Genomic DNA, 16,966 nt, shown 5'->3' with positions numbered 1-16,966 from the left:
ATAATATAACCATGGGGTCAGTATAATATAATATAAACATGGGGTCAGTATAATATAATATAATATAATATAATTATGGGGTCAGTATAATATAATATAATCATGTGGTAAGTATAATATAATATAATTATGGGGTCAGTATAATATAATATAATAATGGGGTCAGTATAATATAATATAATAATGGGGTCAGTATAATATAATATAATTATGGGGTCAGTATAATATAATATAATAATGGGGTCAGTATAATATAATATAATCATGGGGTAGGTATAATATAATATAATCATGGGGTCAGTATAATATAATATAATTATGGGGTCAGTATAATATAATATAACCATGGGGTCAGTATAATATAATATAATTATGGGGTCAGTATAATATAATATAATATAATAAAGGGGTCAGTATAATATAATATAATCATGGGGTAAGTATAATATAATATAATCATGGGGTCAGTATAATATAATATAATATAATATAATTATGGGGTCAGTATAATATAATATAATATAATCATGGGGTCAGTATAATATAATATAATATAATTATGGGGTCAGTATAATATAATATAATTATGGGGTCAGTATAATATAATATAATATAATCATGGGGTCAGTATAATATAATATAATCATGGGGTCAGGATAATATAATATAATATAATTATGGGGTCAGTATAATATAATATAACCATGGGGTCAGTATAATATAATATAATCATGGGGTCAGTATAATATAATATAATATAATATAATATAATATAATCATGGGGTCAGTATAATATAATATAATATAATATAATATAATCATGGGTCAGTATAATATAATATAACCATGGGGTCAGTATAATATAATATAAACATGGGGTCAGTATAATATAATATAATATAATATAATATAATCATGGGGTCAGTATAATATAATATAATATAATATAATATAGCCATGGGGTCAGTATAATATAATATAATATAATATAATATAATCATGGGTCAGTATAATATAATATAATCATGGGGTCAGTATAATATAATATAATATAATCATGGGGTCAGTATAATATAATATAATATAATCATGGGGTCAGTATAATATAATATAACCATGGGGTCAGTATAATATAATATAATCATGGGGTCAGTATAATATAATATAATATAATCATGGGGTCAGTATAATATAATATAATAATGGGGTCAGTATAATATAATATAATCATGGGGTAAGTATAATATAATATAATCATGGGGTCAGTATAATATAATATAACCATGGGGTCAGTATAATATAATATAATTATGGGGTCAGAATAATATAATATAATATAAATATGGGGTCAGTATAATATAATATAATATAACCATGGGGTCAGTATAATATAATATAATATAATCATGGGGTCAGTATAATATAATATAACCATGGGGTCAGTATAATATAATATAATATAATATAATCATGGGGTCAGTATAATATAATATAACCATGGGGTCAGTATAATATAATATAATTATGGGGTCATTATAATATAATATAATCATGGGGTAAGTATAATATAATACAACCATGGGGTCAGTATAATATAATATAGCCATGGGGTCAGTATAATATAATATAATATAATATAATATAATATATTCATGGGGTCAGTATAATATAATATAACCATGGGGTCAGTATAATATAATATAATTATGGGGTCAGTATAATATAATATAATATAATAATGGGGTCAGTATAATATAATATAATCATGGGGTAAGTATAATATAATATAACCATGGGGTCAGTATAATATAATCATGGGGTCAGTATAATATAATATAATATAATATAATCATGGGTCAGTATAATATAATACAATCATGGGGTCAGTATAATATAATATAATATAATTATGGGGTCAGTATAATATATTATAACCATGGGGTCAGTATAATATAATATAATAATGGGGTCAGTATAATATAATATAACCATGGGGTCAGTATAATATAATATAATTATGGGGTCAGAATAATATAATATAATATAAATATGGGGTCAGTATAATATAATATAATATAAACATGGGGTCAGTATAATATAATGTAATATAATATAATATAATATAATCATGGGTCAGTATAATATAATACAATCATGGGGTCAGTATAATATAATATAATATAATTATGGGGTCAGTATAATATAATATAACCATGGGGTCAGTATAATATAATATAATAATGGGGTCAGTATAATATAATATAATATAATATAATATAATAATGGGGTCAGTATAATATAATATAATATAATAATGGGGTCAGTATAATATAATATAATCATGGGGTAAGTATAATATAATATAATCATGGGGTCAGTATAATATAATATAACCATGGGGTCAGTATAATATAATATAATTATGGGGTCAGAATAATATAATATAATATAAATTTGGGGTCAGTATAATATAATATAACCATGGGGTCAGTCTAATATAATATAATATAATATAATATAATCATGGGGTCAGTATAATATAATCATGGGGTCAGTATAATATAATATAATTATGGGGTCAGTAAAATATAATATAATATAATAATGGGGTCAGTATAATATAATATAATCATGGGGTAAGTATAATATAATATAACCATGGGGTCAGTATAATATAATATAACCATGGGGTCAGTATAATATAATATAACCATGGGGTCAGTATAATATAATATAATATAATATAATATAATCATGGGTCAGTATAATATAATACAATCATGGGGTCAGTATAATATAATATAACCATGGGGTCAGTATAATATAATATAATAATGGGGTCAGTATAATATAATATAATATAATATAATAATGGGGTCAGTATAATATAATATAATATAATATAATATAATCATGGGGTCAGAATAATATAATATAATATAATTATGGGGTCAGTATAATATAATATAATATAATCATGGGGTCAGTATAATATAATATAATATAATATAACTATGGGGTCAGTATAATATAATATAATATAATCATGGGGTCAGTATAATATAATATAATATAATATAATCATGGGTCAGTATAATATAATATAATCATGGGGTCAGTATAATATAATATAATATAATCATGGGGTCAGTATAATATCATATAATATAATCATGGGGTCAGTATAATATAATATAACCATGGGGTCAGTATAATATAATATAATCATGGGGTCAGTATAATATAATATAATATAATTATGGGGTCAGTATAATATAATATAATATAACCATGGGTCAGTATAATATAATATAATATAATATAATATAATATAACCATGGGGTCAGTATAATATAATATAATATAATCATGGGGTCAGTATAATATAGTATAATATAATATAATCATGGGTCAGTATAATATAATATAACCATGGGGTCAGTATAATATAATATAATTATGGGGTCAGTATAATATAATATAATATAATTATGGGGTCAGTATAATATAATATAATATAATCATGGGGTCAGTATAATATAATATAATATAATATAATCATGGGTCAGTATAATATAATATAACCATGGGGTCAGTATAATATAATATAATTATGGGGTCGGTATAATATAATATAATATAATATAATCATGGGGTCAGTATAATATAATATAATATAATATAATACAATCATGGGTCAGTATAATATAATATAACCATGGGGTCAGTATAATATAATATAATATAATTATGGGGTCAGTATAATATAATATAACCATGGGGTCAGTATAATATAATATAATATCATCATGGGGTCAGTATAATATAATATAACCATGGGGTCAGTATAATATAATATAATATAACCATGGGGTCAGTATAATATAATATAATATAATATAATATAATATAATATAATCATGGGTCAGTATAATATAATATAACCATGGGGTCAGTATAATATAATATAATATAATATAATATAATATAATATAATCATGGGTCAGTATAATATAATATAACCATGGGGTCAGTATAATATAATATAAACATGGGGTCAGTATAATATAATATAATATAATATAATATAATCATGGGTCAGTATAATATAATATAACCATGGGGTCAGTATAATATAATATAACCATGGGGTCAGTATAATATAATATAACCATGGGGTCAGTATAATATAATATAACCATGGGGTCAGTCTAATATAATATAATATAATATAATATAATCATGGGGTCAGTATAATATAATATAATATAATTATGGGGTCAGTATAATATAATATAATATAACCATGGGGTCAGTATAATATAATATAATATAATCATGGGGTCAGTGTAATATAATATAATATAATATAATATAATATAATCATGGGGTCAGTATAATATAATATAATTATGGGGTCAGTATAATATAATATAATATAATCATGGGGTCAGTGTAATATAATATAATATAATATAATATAATATAATCATGGGGTCAGTATAATATAATATAATATAATTATGGGGTCAGTATAATATAATATAATATAATTATGGGGTCAGTATAATATAATATAATATAATCATGGGGTCAGTGTAATATAATATAATATAATATAATATAATATAATCATGGGGTCAGTATAATATAATATAATATAACCATGGGGTCAGTGTAATATAATATAATATAATCATGGGGTCAGTGTAATATAATATAATATAATCATGGGGTCAGTGTAATATAATATAATATAATATAATATAATCATGGGGTCAGTGTAATATAATATAATATAATCATGGGGTCAGTGTAATATAATATAATATAACCATGGGGTCAGTGTAATATAATATAATATAACCATGGGGTCAGTGTAATGATTCATCAAAAGGTTGGAACTGTCTCCTAAAACACCGTGAAGGAGAAACACCAAACTGCTAAGGTCAACTCAACTCGTCTCTATTGAAACATTACCACATTACCACATACCACATAACACATGTTTCTCTCTAGCGACAGCACAGGTGTTCTTTAAGTAAATCCACTTCACTAACAAACACATGTTGGTATACTATAATTAACTGAAGGGATGTTCAGAAGAATAACGAAGGACAATACAGAAGAGTTGGATTGATTTTAAGAGAAAGGAGGAATTTTAGCAAGTTCATCTGGACTCAATGCTACACATATGTTACCATGCTATTGATCAAAGAAATGAGCCACAAAGATTATAAAACACATTGTTCTTATATAAACGATAGTCTATATATATATATATCCTCCTGCGAGGAGACGAGAAAAAGCAAGTTCATTTACTATCCATCAGACATTGTGCAGTAAAAATGAATATGTTTTGCTTATATATATCTTAAATAAAGAAATATCTTGTCCATTTTAATTATCAAAATTAACCTATGTAAGAACTATATACATTTCTAAAATAACATTCAACAGAGTATAAACGATATATGATAACAATGTAAACCAATTATACAATACCGTAGTAGATTTGTCAAATTGGGATCCATTGATTGACTATCAAAATGAGTATATTGGTTAAAGTCAATATAATTGAACATTTGGTCAATTACCGGTAGTTTTAGGTAAGAACAGGTTGTCGACTTGACATTCCTGGCATCTTTCCATCTAGGCCTGCATATTTAATATTTCATATATATATATATATATATATATATATAGGCTAAGCTTACTAACACAGTAAGTGCTATTATTGATTGGAAGGTTGAAAAATAAATAGTGTTTGATTGTTCTATAATTTATCCACATCGGCAAATGTCGGATTACAGCAAAGGTCTCGGTAATCTTTGTTTAACAAAATGACATGCACGGAACACAGCTGTGCCATTGATAAATGTCTAGTGGTTGGAAGGGGGGGTGGTGGGGGGGGGGGGGGGTGGTATGTTTGACACTGAAATAAAAAAAAATGGATAAAGTGACATTCCAGGAGAAATGGAAAAGTTCTGTCAGAAGAAAGAGAGTAAAATGCCTTTCACACTGGCCTAGCCAAGGCCTTCTCAGGCCAAAGCCCCCATTACGTTGAGCAACAAACACATCTAAACTGTCAAATCTGCTTTCATTTCGGCAGACAGAGAGACACCTGTCGTGAATACTCCACCCTGATGGCATTCAAAACAGGCTTCAGATCTCAATACATTAAAACAGGCTTCAGGCTTCAGATCTCAATACATTAAAACAGGCTTCAGATCTCAATGCATTAAAACAGGCTTCAGGCTTCAGATCTCAATACATTAAAACAGGCTTCATTCTGAACCTGAAGAAGAAATCAGCACCTGATGTGTTTATCGAGATAGATTGCATCCCGTATTGCATTACTCGAGGCACGACAAAAGATGAACAACATTGGGTTCCCCTAAATGTTTCTTTGGGAAGGAATTTGTCCCCCCCCCCCCCGACAATACAAAAGAAAACCCCACTGCCATAGACTCCCAGCCTTCTCCCACAGAGCTTAGAGACCGCAGCAAAAGGCCTCCACGATAAGCCTTACATTACGGCATGCTTATCTTCCAGTGAAGAGGGGGAAAGATAACCTTTTTAGAAATAGCTACCTCAATGTCCAGACATGTCTTCTCCTCGACTTCTGGACATGATAGTAACCCAAAACGGTTTCTACTCTTCTTAAAAAGGAAACGGGCTTTCAAAAAGTACGTCGTCAGACAGTGTATATTTGTTTCAGAGTAGAATTCATCGTCAGGAAAGAAGGCTTTGCCACCAGGAGATCCAACTATATAATATATGGCAAAATATAGTCTATGTAATATATATTAAGAAGTTTCATGATCATCATTGATCATTAAAATATATATATATATATATATATATATATATATATATATATATATATATATAGAGAGAGAGAGAGAGAGAGAGAGATATATAGAGATTCTTATAGGAATAAAAATGTGTACAATAATTTCAATCCAGATTTTAAAACGGCATTAAAATGTAATTAAATAATGACTTACTGAGGAAGGCAAACCAGGGGGAACTTTCCGAACTCTCTTTGTCTGGACCTCTGAAATACACAAGGATTAAACACAGTTCAGTGGCACGTTTTTATTGATAACCTCCTAATATTTACCTAGTGGAAGAAAAAAAAATTCACATGAAGAAGACTGAAGAAATCAAACCACTTCACAAAATAATAGTTTTATTTGACCTGACTAAAACAAATAAAGCATTGACAACAATAGAACCAAGTAAAATACTTAACTTTATATCCACAACAGGAAATACTTCACTTCATATCCACAACAGGAAATAATTCACTTCATATCCACAACATGAAATACTTCACTTTATATACACAACATGAAATACTTCACTTTATATCCACAACATGAAATACTTCACTTTATATCCACAACATGAAATACTTCACTTTATATACACAACATGAAATACTTCACTTCATATCCACAACAGGAAATACTTCACTTTATATACACAACATGAAATACTTCACTTCATATCCACAACATGAAATACTTCACTTTATATACACAAAATGAAATACTTCACTTTATATCCACAACATGAAATACTTCACTTTATATCCACAACATGAAATACTTCACTTTATATACACAACATGAAATACTTCACTTCATATCCACAACATGAAATACTTCACTTCATATCCACAACATGAAATACTTCACTTTATATACACAACAGGAAATACTTCACTTTATATACACAACATGAAATACTTCACTTTATATCCACAACATGAAATACTTCACTTTATATCCACAACATGAAATACTTCACTTTATATACACAACATGAAATACTTCACTTCATATCCACAACAGGAAATACTTCACTTTATATACACAACATGAAATACTTCACTTCATATCCACAACATGAAATACTTCACTTTATATCCACAACATGAAATACTTCACTTTATATCCACAACATGAAATACTTCACTTTATATACACAACATGAAATACTTCACTTCATATCCACAACAGGAAATACTTCACTTCATATCCACAACATGAAATACTTCACTTTATATCCACAACAGGAAATACTTCACTTTATATACACAACATGAAATACTTCACTTCATATCCACAACAGGAAATACTTCACTTTATATCCACAACAGGAAATACTTCACTTTATTACACAACATGAAATACTTCACTTCATATCCACAACAGGAAATACTTCACTTTATATCCACAACAGGAAATACTTCACTTTATATACACAACATGAAATACTTCACTTCATATCCACAACAGGAAATACTTTACTTTATATACACAACATGAAATACTTCACTTCATATCCACAACAAGAAATACTTCACTTTATATACACAACAGGAAATACTTCACTTCATATCCACAACAGGAAATACTTCACTTCATATCCACAACAGGAAATACTTCAATTCATATCCACAACAGGAAATACTTCACTTCATATCCACAACATGAAATACTTTACTTTATATCCACAACAGGAAATACTTCACTTCATATCCACAACAGGAAATACTTCACTTCATATCCACAACAGGAAATACTTCACTTCATATCCACAACATGAAATACTTTACTTTATATCCACAACAGGAAATACTTCACTTCATATCCACAACAGGAAATACTTCACTTCATATCCACAACAGGAAATACTTCACTTCATATCCACAACAGGAAATACTTCACTTCCTATCCACAACAGGAAATAATTCACTTCATATCCACAACAGGAAATACTTCATTTCATATCCACAACAGGAAATACTTCACTTCATATCCACAACAGGAAATACTTCACTTCATATCCACAACAGGAAATACTTCACTTCCTATTGGGGGGGGAGGGGGAGGGGAGGGGGGGTGGCTGACAAAGGAGAAGGAAGTCTTAACATGTTCTTTGTTCATTGTCCAAGTCAAGGAGAAATGAATATATTCTATTTTGGGGAAGAAAAGCAAAGGTATTTGATATAAATAAAAGAGCCTGATATCTATTGTCACTTCTGGTTCCCCTCCAAAAGAAGCGAATGGGCTTTCCTAGACGTCTCACATTAATTCAAAAGCAGGTTGAAACACAACTTGTGTGTGTGATAGTTCATGATCAATACATTTATTTATTTTTTAAACAGCTTTAATATTAACATAGAATCCGTTTTTATATAAACATGTGTTAGAAGGTTAGCTATATCTTTGTGAAGTCATAGTTGTTTTTCAACTGAATGTGTCTTCAGATTTTCATTCCAAAAATCTAGAAGTCAGTTTTCTGACGTGTTGGTATATTATCTTTAAATAGTTAAAGAACTTTATGAAGGAGATTGGTGTTTTTTTCTCACTATCTTTAAAAAATATATATATTTGACCTTTATTTAACTAGGCAAGTCAGTTAAGAACAAATTCTTGTTTCCAATGACAGCCTAGGAACAGTGGGTTAACTGCCTGTCCAGGGGCAGAACAACATATTTGTACCTTGTCAGCTCGGGGATTTGAACTTGCAACCTTCCGGTTACTAGTCCAATGCTCTAACCACTAGGCTACCTGACCTCCCCAGGAACAGGATGAGGAGAATGGGGAGGATGAGGAACAGGATGTGGAACAGGATAAGGATGAGGAACAGGATGTGGATGAGGAACAGGATGTGGATGAGGAACATCATGAGGAGGAGGAACAGGTGGAGGAGGAACAGGATGAGGTGGAGGAGGAGGAACAGGATGAGGAGGAGGAGGAGGAACAGGATGAGGTGGAGGAGGAGGAACAGGATGAGGTGGAGGAGGAGGAACAGGATGAGGAGGAGGAGGAGGAGGAACAGGATGAGGTGGAGGAGGAGGAACAGGATGAGGAGGAGAGGGAGGAGGAGGAGGAGGAGGAACAGGATGAGGTGGAGGAGGAGGAACAGGATGAGGAGGAGGAGGAGGAGGAGGAGGAGGAACAGGATGAGGTGGAGGAGGAGGAACATGATGAGGAGGAGGAGGAGGAACAGGATGAGGAGGAGGAACAGGATGAGGAGGAGGAACAGGTGGAGGAGGAGGAGGAGGAGAGGAGGAACAGGATGAGGATGAGGAACAGGTGGAGGAGGAGGAACAGGTGGAGGAACAGGATGTGTATGAGGAACAGGATGTGGATGAGGAACAGGATGAGGAGGAGGAACATGATGAGGTGGAGGAGGAGGAACAGGATGAGGAGGAGGAACAGGAGGAGGAACAGGATGAGGAGGAGGAACAGGATGAGGAGGAGGAACAGGATGAGGAGGAGGAACAGGAGGAGGAGGAGGAACAGGATGAGGATGAGGACAGGGTTGAACTAGGGTTTGATTGCGGTGTGAGGGTCGGGAGCTGAGCTCACCCATGTTGTCACTGTGCAGAGGTCTCCGACGAGGGTTGTTGTTGTAGTGCTGGTAATACTGCGACCCAGGCTTGGTGGGCGACACCGCCCCAGGACTGCCCATCTCTCCTGCCAGGAGGCTCGGCTGTAACACACAGACAGGACGGCGAGACGGACGAACATTAGACATATAACACACAGGACCAGTCACTCCACCGTGTGATCACGTTGTGACGCATCAATTCAGCAGACCACAAAACGTTTAGTTTTTTTGGGGAAGGATATGTAGTGTTATCGACTAACCATTTTCAAATGTACTTAGATGAAGGATGAAAAGTTGTAAAGTTAAAAACACAAACAACAGCTGCTGGAATAATTAGGACAGGGAAAAAAAACAAAGTCTTTGGAGATAAATACTAAAAACACTGAAATGAAATTCCTATGAAAAGACATCAAATACAATGACAATGTTTCAAAAACATATATACTTTTGTGATCATAACAAAATATACAAAATACATCTACATATGTAAATATGATAATACCTGTGGTGCTAGAACCATAACAACAAGATAGAGTCACCTAAAAAAGACCCATGATGGGGGGAGAGAGGGGGGTTGGGGTGTAGGGGGAGAGAGAGGAGGGTTGGGGTGTAGGGGGAGAGAGGAGGGTTGTTGGGTGGGGAGGAGAGAGGAGGGTTGGGGTGTAGGGGGAGAGAGGAGGGTTGTTGGGTGGGGAGGAGAGAGGAGGGTTGGGGTGTAGGGGGAGAGAGGAGGGTTGGGGTGTAGGGGGAGAGAGAGGAGAGAGAGGAGGGTTGGGGGGTGGGGAGGAGAGAGGAGGGTTGGAGGGTAGGGAGGAGAGAGGAGGGTTGGGGGTGAGGAGGAGGGTTGGGGTGTAGGGAGGAGAGAGGAGGGTTGGGGGGTAGGGGAGTGAGGAGGATTGGGGGGTGGGGAGGAGGGTTGGGGTGTAGGGAGGAGAGAGGAGGGTTGGAGGGTAGGGAGGAGAGAGGAGGGTTGGGGGGTGGGGAGGAGGGTTGGGGTGTAGGGAGGAGAGAGGAGGGTTGGGGGGTAGGGGAGAGAGGAGGGTTGGGGGTAGGGAGGAGAGAGGAGGGTTGGGGGTAGGGAGGAGAGAGGAGGGTTGGGGTGTAGGGAGGAGAGAGGAGGGTTGGGGGGTAGGGGAGAGAGGAGGTTTGGGGGGTGGGGGAGAGAGGAGGTCTGGGTAGAGGAGAGGGGGTAGAGGAGAGGGGGTCTGGGTAGAGCAGAGGGGGTCTGGAGTAGAGGAGAGGGGGTAGAGGACAGGGGGTCTGGGGTATTGTCTATCAGGCATTTTTTCAAGCAAGTGGTAACCTGGCAACAAAGTGGCAGTACAATTCTCATGCCTTTCCTCCTCCTCCCCTCCTCCACCTCCTAACCTACTCCTCTCCCCCTCATACTCCTCTCCCCCTCCTCTCCCCTTCCTCTACTCTCCTGCTCCTCCCCCTGCTACTCTCCCCCTCCTCCTCCTCCTCTCCCCCTCCTCCTCCTCCCCCTCCTCCTCTCTCCCTTCTCCTCCTCCTCTCCCCTTCTCCTCATCCTCCTCTCCCCTTATCCTCCTCCTCCTCCTCCTCCTCCTCTCCCCCTCCTCCTACTCTACTCTCCTCCTCTCCTACTCCTCTCCCCCTCCTCCTCCTCCTCTCCCCTTCCCCCTCCTCCTCTCCCCCTCCTCCTTCTCTACTCTCCTCCCCTCCCCTCCTCTTTGTCCAATCTCAGCTCTGACGATCTGTTGTACCCAGCTGGCATCCAGTGTCTGATATTAACCAAGATAAACGACAAGCACCTGAACAGAGGAGAGAAGAGAGGAGCCGTCCTGTGAAGGATTTTGGCTCCTAGCCTTGGCATTTAGAGCACAGGGGTATTACAGAATCCCAAATGGCACCCTATTCCCTATTTAGTGTACTACATTTAATAAGGGGTCCTGGTCTAAGTAGTGCACTATGCAGGGAATAGGGTGCCACTTGGGACAAACACTAGATCATGCCTGGTTGGGTAACACATGATGATTCTCAAAAGGAGAGGACATTAAGGTATGCCTAATTGACAAATGATAATACAAATGCCTCCACCAACTAAAGAAAAACAAAAAGGAGTGAACTGTTTTGAAGTAAAACTCAAATAAAAATAAAGAGGTATGTCTCCTGATATTAAAAACCCTGGCTGGACATGACAGTAACGTTACTGGGATGCAAGACAGACAGAGACAAGAGAGAGGCGGAGTGGAGATCCCTGTGGAGAACAGGTCTTCCCTACAGAGACTTGGCCACGTGCAGTAGGAGCGCCAAAGGTGTTTTTCAAGTCCCACAAAGAGCCCTTTGATGAGTCGTGTTTGATATGCCCCTCTATAGAGAGAGGTGGGAGTCCTGTTGAAGGACATGAAGACATGGAGTCAGTACACAGAGATAGGAGCTGAGGATGGTATCTGATCTACAATGGGTATCTAAACCCTTTAGGGCCTACAGAGACCACTTAGGGACTACAGAGACCCCTTAGGGACTACAGAAACCCTTTAGGGACTACAGAAACAATTTAGGGACTACAGATACCCCTTAGGGCCTACAGAAACCACTTAGGAACTACAGAAACCCCTTAGGGACTACAGAGACCCCTTAGGGACTACAGAGACCCCTTGGGGACTACATACACAATTTAGGGACTACAGAGACCCATTGGGGACTACAGAGACCCCTTGGGGACTACATAAACAATTTAGGGACTACAGAGACCCCTTAGGGACTACAGAGACTCCTTAGGGACTACATACACAATTTAGGGACTACAGAGACCCCTTAGGGACTACAGAGACCCCTTAGGGACTACATAAACCCCTTAGGGACTACAGAAACCCCTTAGGGACTACATAAACCTATTAGGGACTACAGAAACCTCTTAGGGACTACAGAAACCCCTTACGGTCAACAGAAACCCCTTAGGGACTACATAAACCCCTTAGGGACTACAGAGACCCCTTGGGGACTACAGAGAACCATTAGGGACTACATAGACCCATTAGGGACTACATAAACCCATTAGGGACTACAGAGACCCCTTAGGGACTACAGAAACCCATTAGGGACTACATAATACAGAAACCCCTTAGGGACTACAGAAACCCCTTAGGGACTACAGAATACAGAAACTCCTTAGGGACTACAGAAACCCCTTAGGGACTACAGAATACAGAAACTCCTTAGGGACTACAGAAACCCCTTAGGGACTACATAAACCCCTTAGGGACTATAGAAACCCCTTAGGGACTACAGAATACAGAAACTCCTTAGGGACTACAGAAACCCCTTAGGGACTACATAAACCCCTTATGGACTATAGAAACCCCTTAGGGACTACAGAAACCCCTTTAGGCACTACATAAACCCCTATAGGTACTACAGAAACCCCTTAGGGACTACAACGACCCCTTTAGGGACTACAGAAACCCCTTGGGGACTACAGAAACCCCTTAGGGACTACAGAAACCCCTTAGGGACTAAAGAAACCCCTTAGGACCTACAGATACCCCTTAGGGACTACAGAAACCCTTTAGGGACTACAGAAACCCCTTAGGGACTACAGAGACCACTTAGGGACTACATAAACAATTTAGGGACTACAGAGACCCCTTAAGGACTACAGAAACCCTTTAGGGACTACGGAAATCCCTTAGGGCCTACATAAACCCTTTAGGGACTACATAAAGCCCTTAGGGTCAACATAAACCCCTTAGGGACTACAGAAACCCCTTAGGGACTACAGAGACCCCTTAGGGACTACAGAGACCCCTTAGGGACTACAGAGACCCCTTAGGGACTACAGAAACCCATTAGGGACTACAGAAACCCCTTAGGACCTACAGAAACCCCTTAAGGACTACAGAAACCCCTTAGGACCTAAAGAAACATTTTAGGGACTACAGAGATCCCTTAGGGACTACAGAAACACCCTAGGGACTACAGAGACCCCTTAGGGACTACAGAGACCCATTAGGGACTACATAAACCCATTAGGGACTACAGAGACCCCTTAGGGACTACAGAAACCCCTTAGGGACTACATAATACAGAAACCCCTTAGGGACTACAGAAACCCCTTAGGGACTACAGAATACAGAAACTCCTTAGGGACTACAGAAACCCCTTAGGGACTACAGAATACAGAAACTCCTTAGGGACTACAGAAACCCCTTAGGGACTACATAAACCCCTTAGGGACTATAGAAACCCCTTAGGGACTACAGAATACAGAAACTCCTTAGGGACTACAGAAACCCCTTAGGGACTACATAAACCCCTTATGGACTATAGAAACCCCTTAGGGACTACAGAAACCCCTTTAGGCACTACATAAACCCCTTTAGGTACTACAGAAACCCCTTAGGGACTACAACGACCCCTTTAGGGACTACAGAAACCCCTTGGGGACTACAGAAACCCCTTAGGGACTACAGAAACCCCTTAGGGACTAAAGAAACCCCTTAGGACCTACAGATACCCCTTAGGGACTACAGAAACCCTTTAGGGACTACAGAAACCCCTTAGGGACTACAGAGACCACTTAGGGACTACATAAACAATTTAGGGACTACAGAGACCCCTTGGGGACTACAGAGAACCATTAGGGACTACATAGACCCATTAGGGACTACATAAACCCATTAGGGACTACAGAGACCCCTTAGGGACTACAGAAACCCATTAGGGACTACATAATACAGAAACCCCTTAGGGACTACAGAAACCCCTTAGGGACTACAGAATACAGAAACTCCTTAGGGACTACAGAAACCCCTTAGGGACTACAGAATACAGAAACTCCTTAGGGACTACAGAAACCCCTTAGGGACTACATAAACCCCTTAGGGACTATAGAAACCCCTTAGGGACTACAGAATACAGAAACTCCTTAGGGACTACAGAAACCCCTTAGGGACTACATAAACCCCTTATGGACTATAGAAACCCCTTAGGGACTACAGAAACCCCTTTAGGCACTACATAAACCCCTATAGGTACTACAGAAACCCCTTAGGGACTACAACGACCCCTTTAGGGACTACAGAAACCCCTTGGGGACTACAGAAACCCCTTAGGGACTACAGAAACCCCTTAGGGACTAAAGAAACCCCTTAGGACCTACAGATACCCCTTAGGGACTACAGAAACCCTTTAGGGACTACAGAAACCCCTTAGGGACTACAGAGACCACTTAGGGACTACATAAACAATTTAGGGACTACAGAGACCCCTTAAGGACTACAGAAACCCTTTAGGGACTACGGAAATCCCTTAGGGCCTACATAAACCCTTTAGGGACTACATAAAGCCCTTAGGGTCAACATAAACCCCTTAGGGACTACAGAAACCCCTTAGGGACTACAGAGACCCCTTAGGGACTACAGAGACCCCTTAGGGACTACAGAGACCCCTTAGGGACTACAGAAACCCATTAGGGACTACAGAAACCCCTTAGGACCTACAGAAACCCCTTAAGGACTACAGAAACCCCTTAGGACCTAAAGAAACATTTTAGGGACTACAGAGATCCCTTAGGGACTACAGAAACACCCTAGGGACTACAGAGACCCCTTAGGGACTACAGAGACCCATTAGGGACTACATAAACCCATTAGGGACTACAGAGACCCCTTAGGGACTACAGAAACCCCTTAGGGACTACATAATACAGAAACCCCTTAGGGACTACAGAAACCCCTTAGGGACTACAGAATACAGAAACTCCTTAGGGACTACAGAAACCCCTTAGGGACTACAGAATACAGAAACTCCTTAGGGACTACAGAAACCCCTTAGGGACTACATAAACCCCTTAGGGACTATAGAAACCCCTTAGGGACTACAGAATACAGAAACTCCTTAGGGACTACAGAAACCCCTTAGGGACTACATAAACCCCTTATGGACTATAGAAACCCCTTAGGGACTACAGAAACCCCTTTAGGCACTACATAAACCCCTTTAGGTACTACAGAAACCCCTTAGGGACTACAACGACCCCTTTAGGGACTACAGAAACCCCTTGGGGACTACAGAAACCCCTTAGGGACTACAGAAACCCCTTAGGGACTAAAGAAACCCCTTAGGACCTACAGATACCCCTTAGGGACTACAGAAACCCTTTAGGGACTACAGAAACCCCTTAGGGACTACAGAGACCACTTAGGGACTACATAAACAATTTAGGGACTACAGAGACCCCTTAAGGACTACAGAAACCCTTTAGGGACTACGGAAATCCCTTAGGGCCTACATAAACCCTTTAGGGACTACATAAAGCCCTTAGGGTCAACATAAACCCCTTAGGGACTACAGAAACCCCTTAGGGACTACAGAGACCCCTTAGGGACTACAGAGACCCCTTAGGGACTACAGAGACCCCTTAGGGACTACAGAAACCCATTAGGGACTACAGAAACCCCTTAGGACCTACAGAAACCCCTTAGGGACTACAGAAACCCCTTAGGACCTAAAGAAACGTTTTAGGGACTACAGAGATCCCTTAGGGACTACAGAAACACCCTAGGGACTACAGAGACCCCCTAGGGACTAC

General features: G+C 37.6%; 1 protein-coding gene across 4 annotated transcripts in view; it reads right to left on the bottom strand.

The window, feature by feature from the left end:
• The window catches only part of LOC110517257 (transcription factor 4), a 409,834-nt gene that overhangs the window by 123,132 nt on the left and 269,736 nt on the right, over window positions 1–16,966 (bottom strand). For all 4 annotated transcript variants that reach the window (XM_036936725.1, XM_036936726.1, XM_036936724.1 and 1 more), the window contains 2 exons: window positions 10,392–10,515; window positions 7,011–7,060 (listed from right to left, as the gene is read on the bottom strand). In XM_036936725.1, the coding sequence (XP_036792620.1) occupies window positions 7,011–7,060; window positions 10,392–10,515 (174 nt within the window). The remainder of the gene's footprint in view (window positions 1–7,010; window positions 7,061–10,391; window positions 10,516–16,966) is intronic.

This window comes from Oncorhynchus mykiss, chromosome 12 (assembly GCF_013265735.2).
Source record: "Oncorhynchus mykiss isolate Arlee chromosome 12, USDA_OmykA_1.1, whole genome shotgun sequence".
Taxonomy (NCBI): Eukaryota; Metazoa; Chordata; class Actinopteri; order Salmoniformes; family Salmonidae; genus Oncorhynchus; species Oncorhynchus mykiss.
The sequence above is the reverse complement of the archived record's forward strand: the minus strand, read 5'-3'. Positions and strand labels throughout refer to the sequence as shown.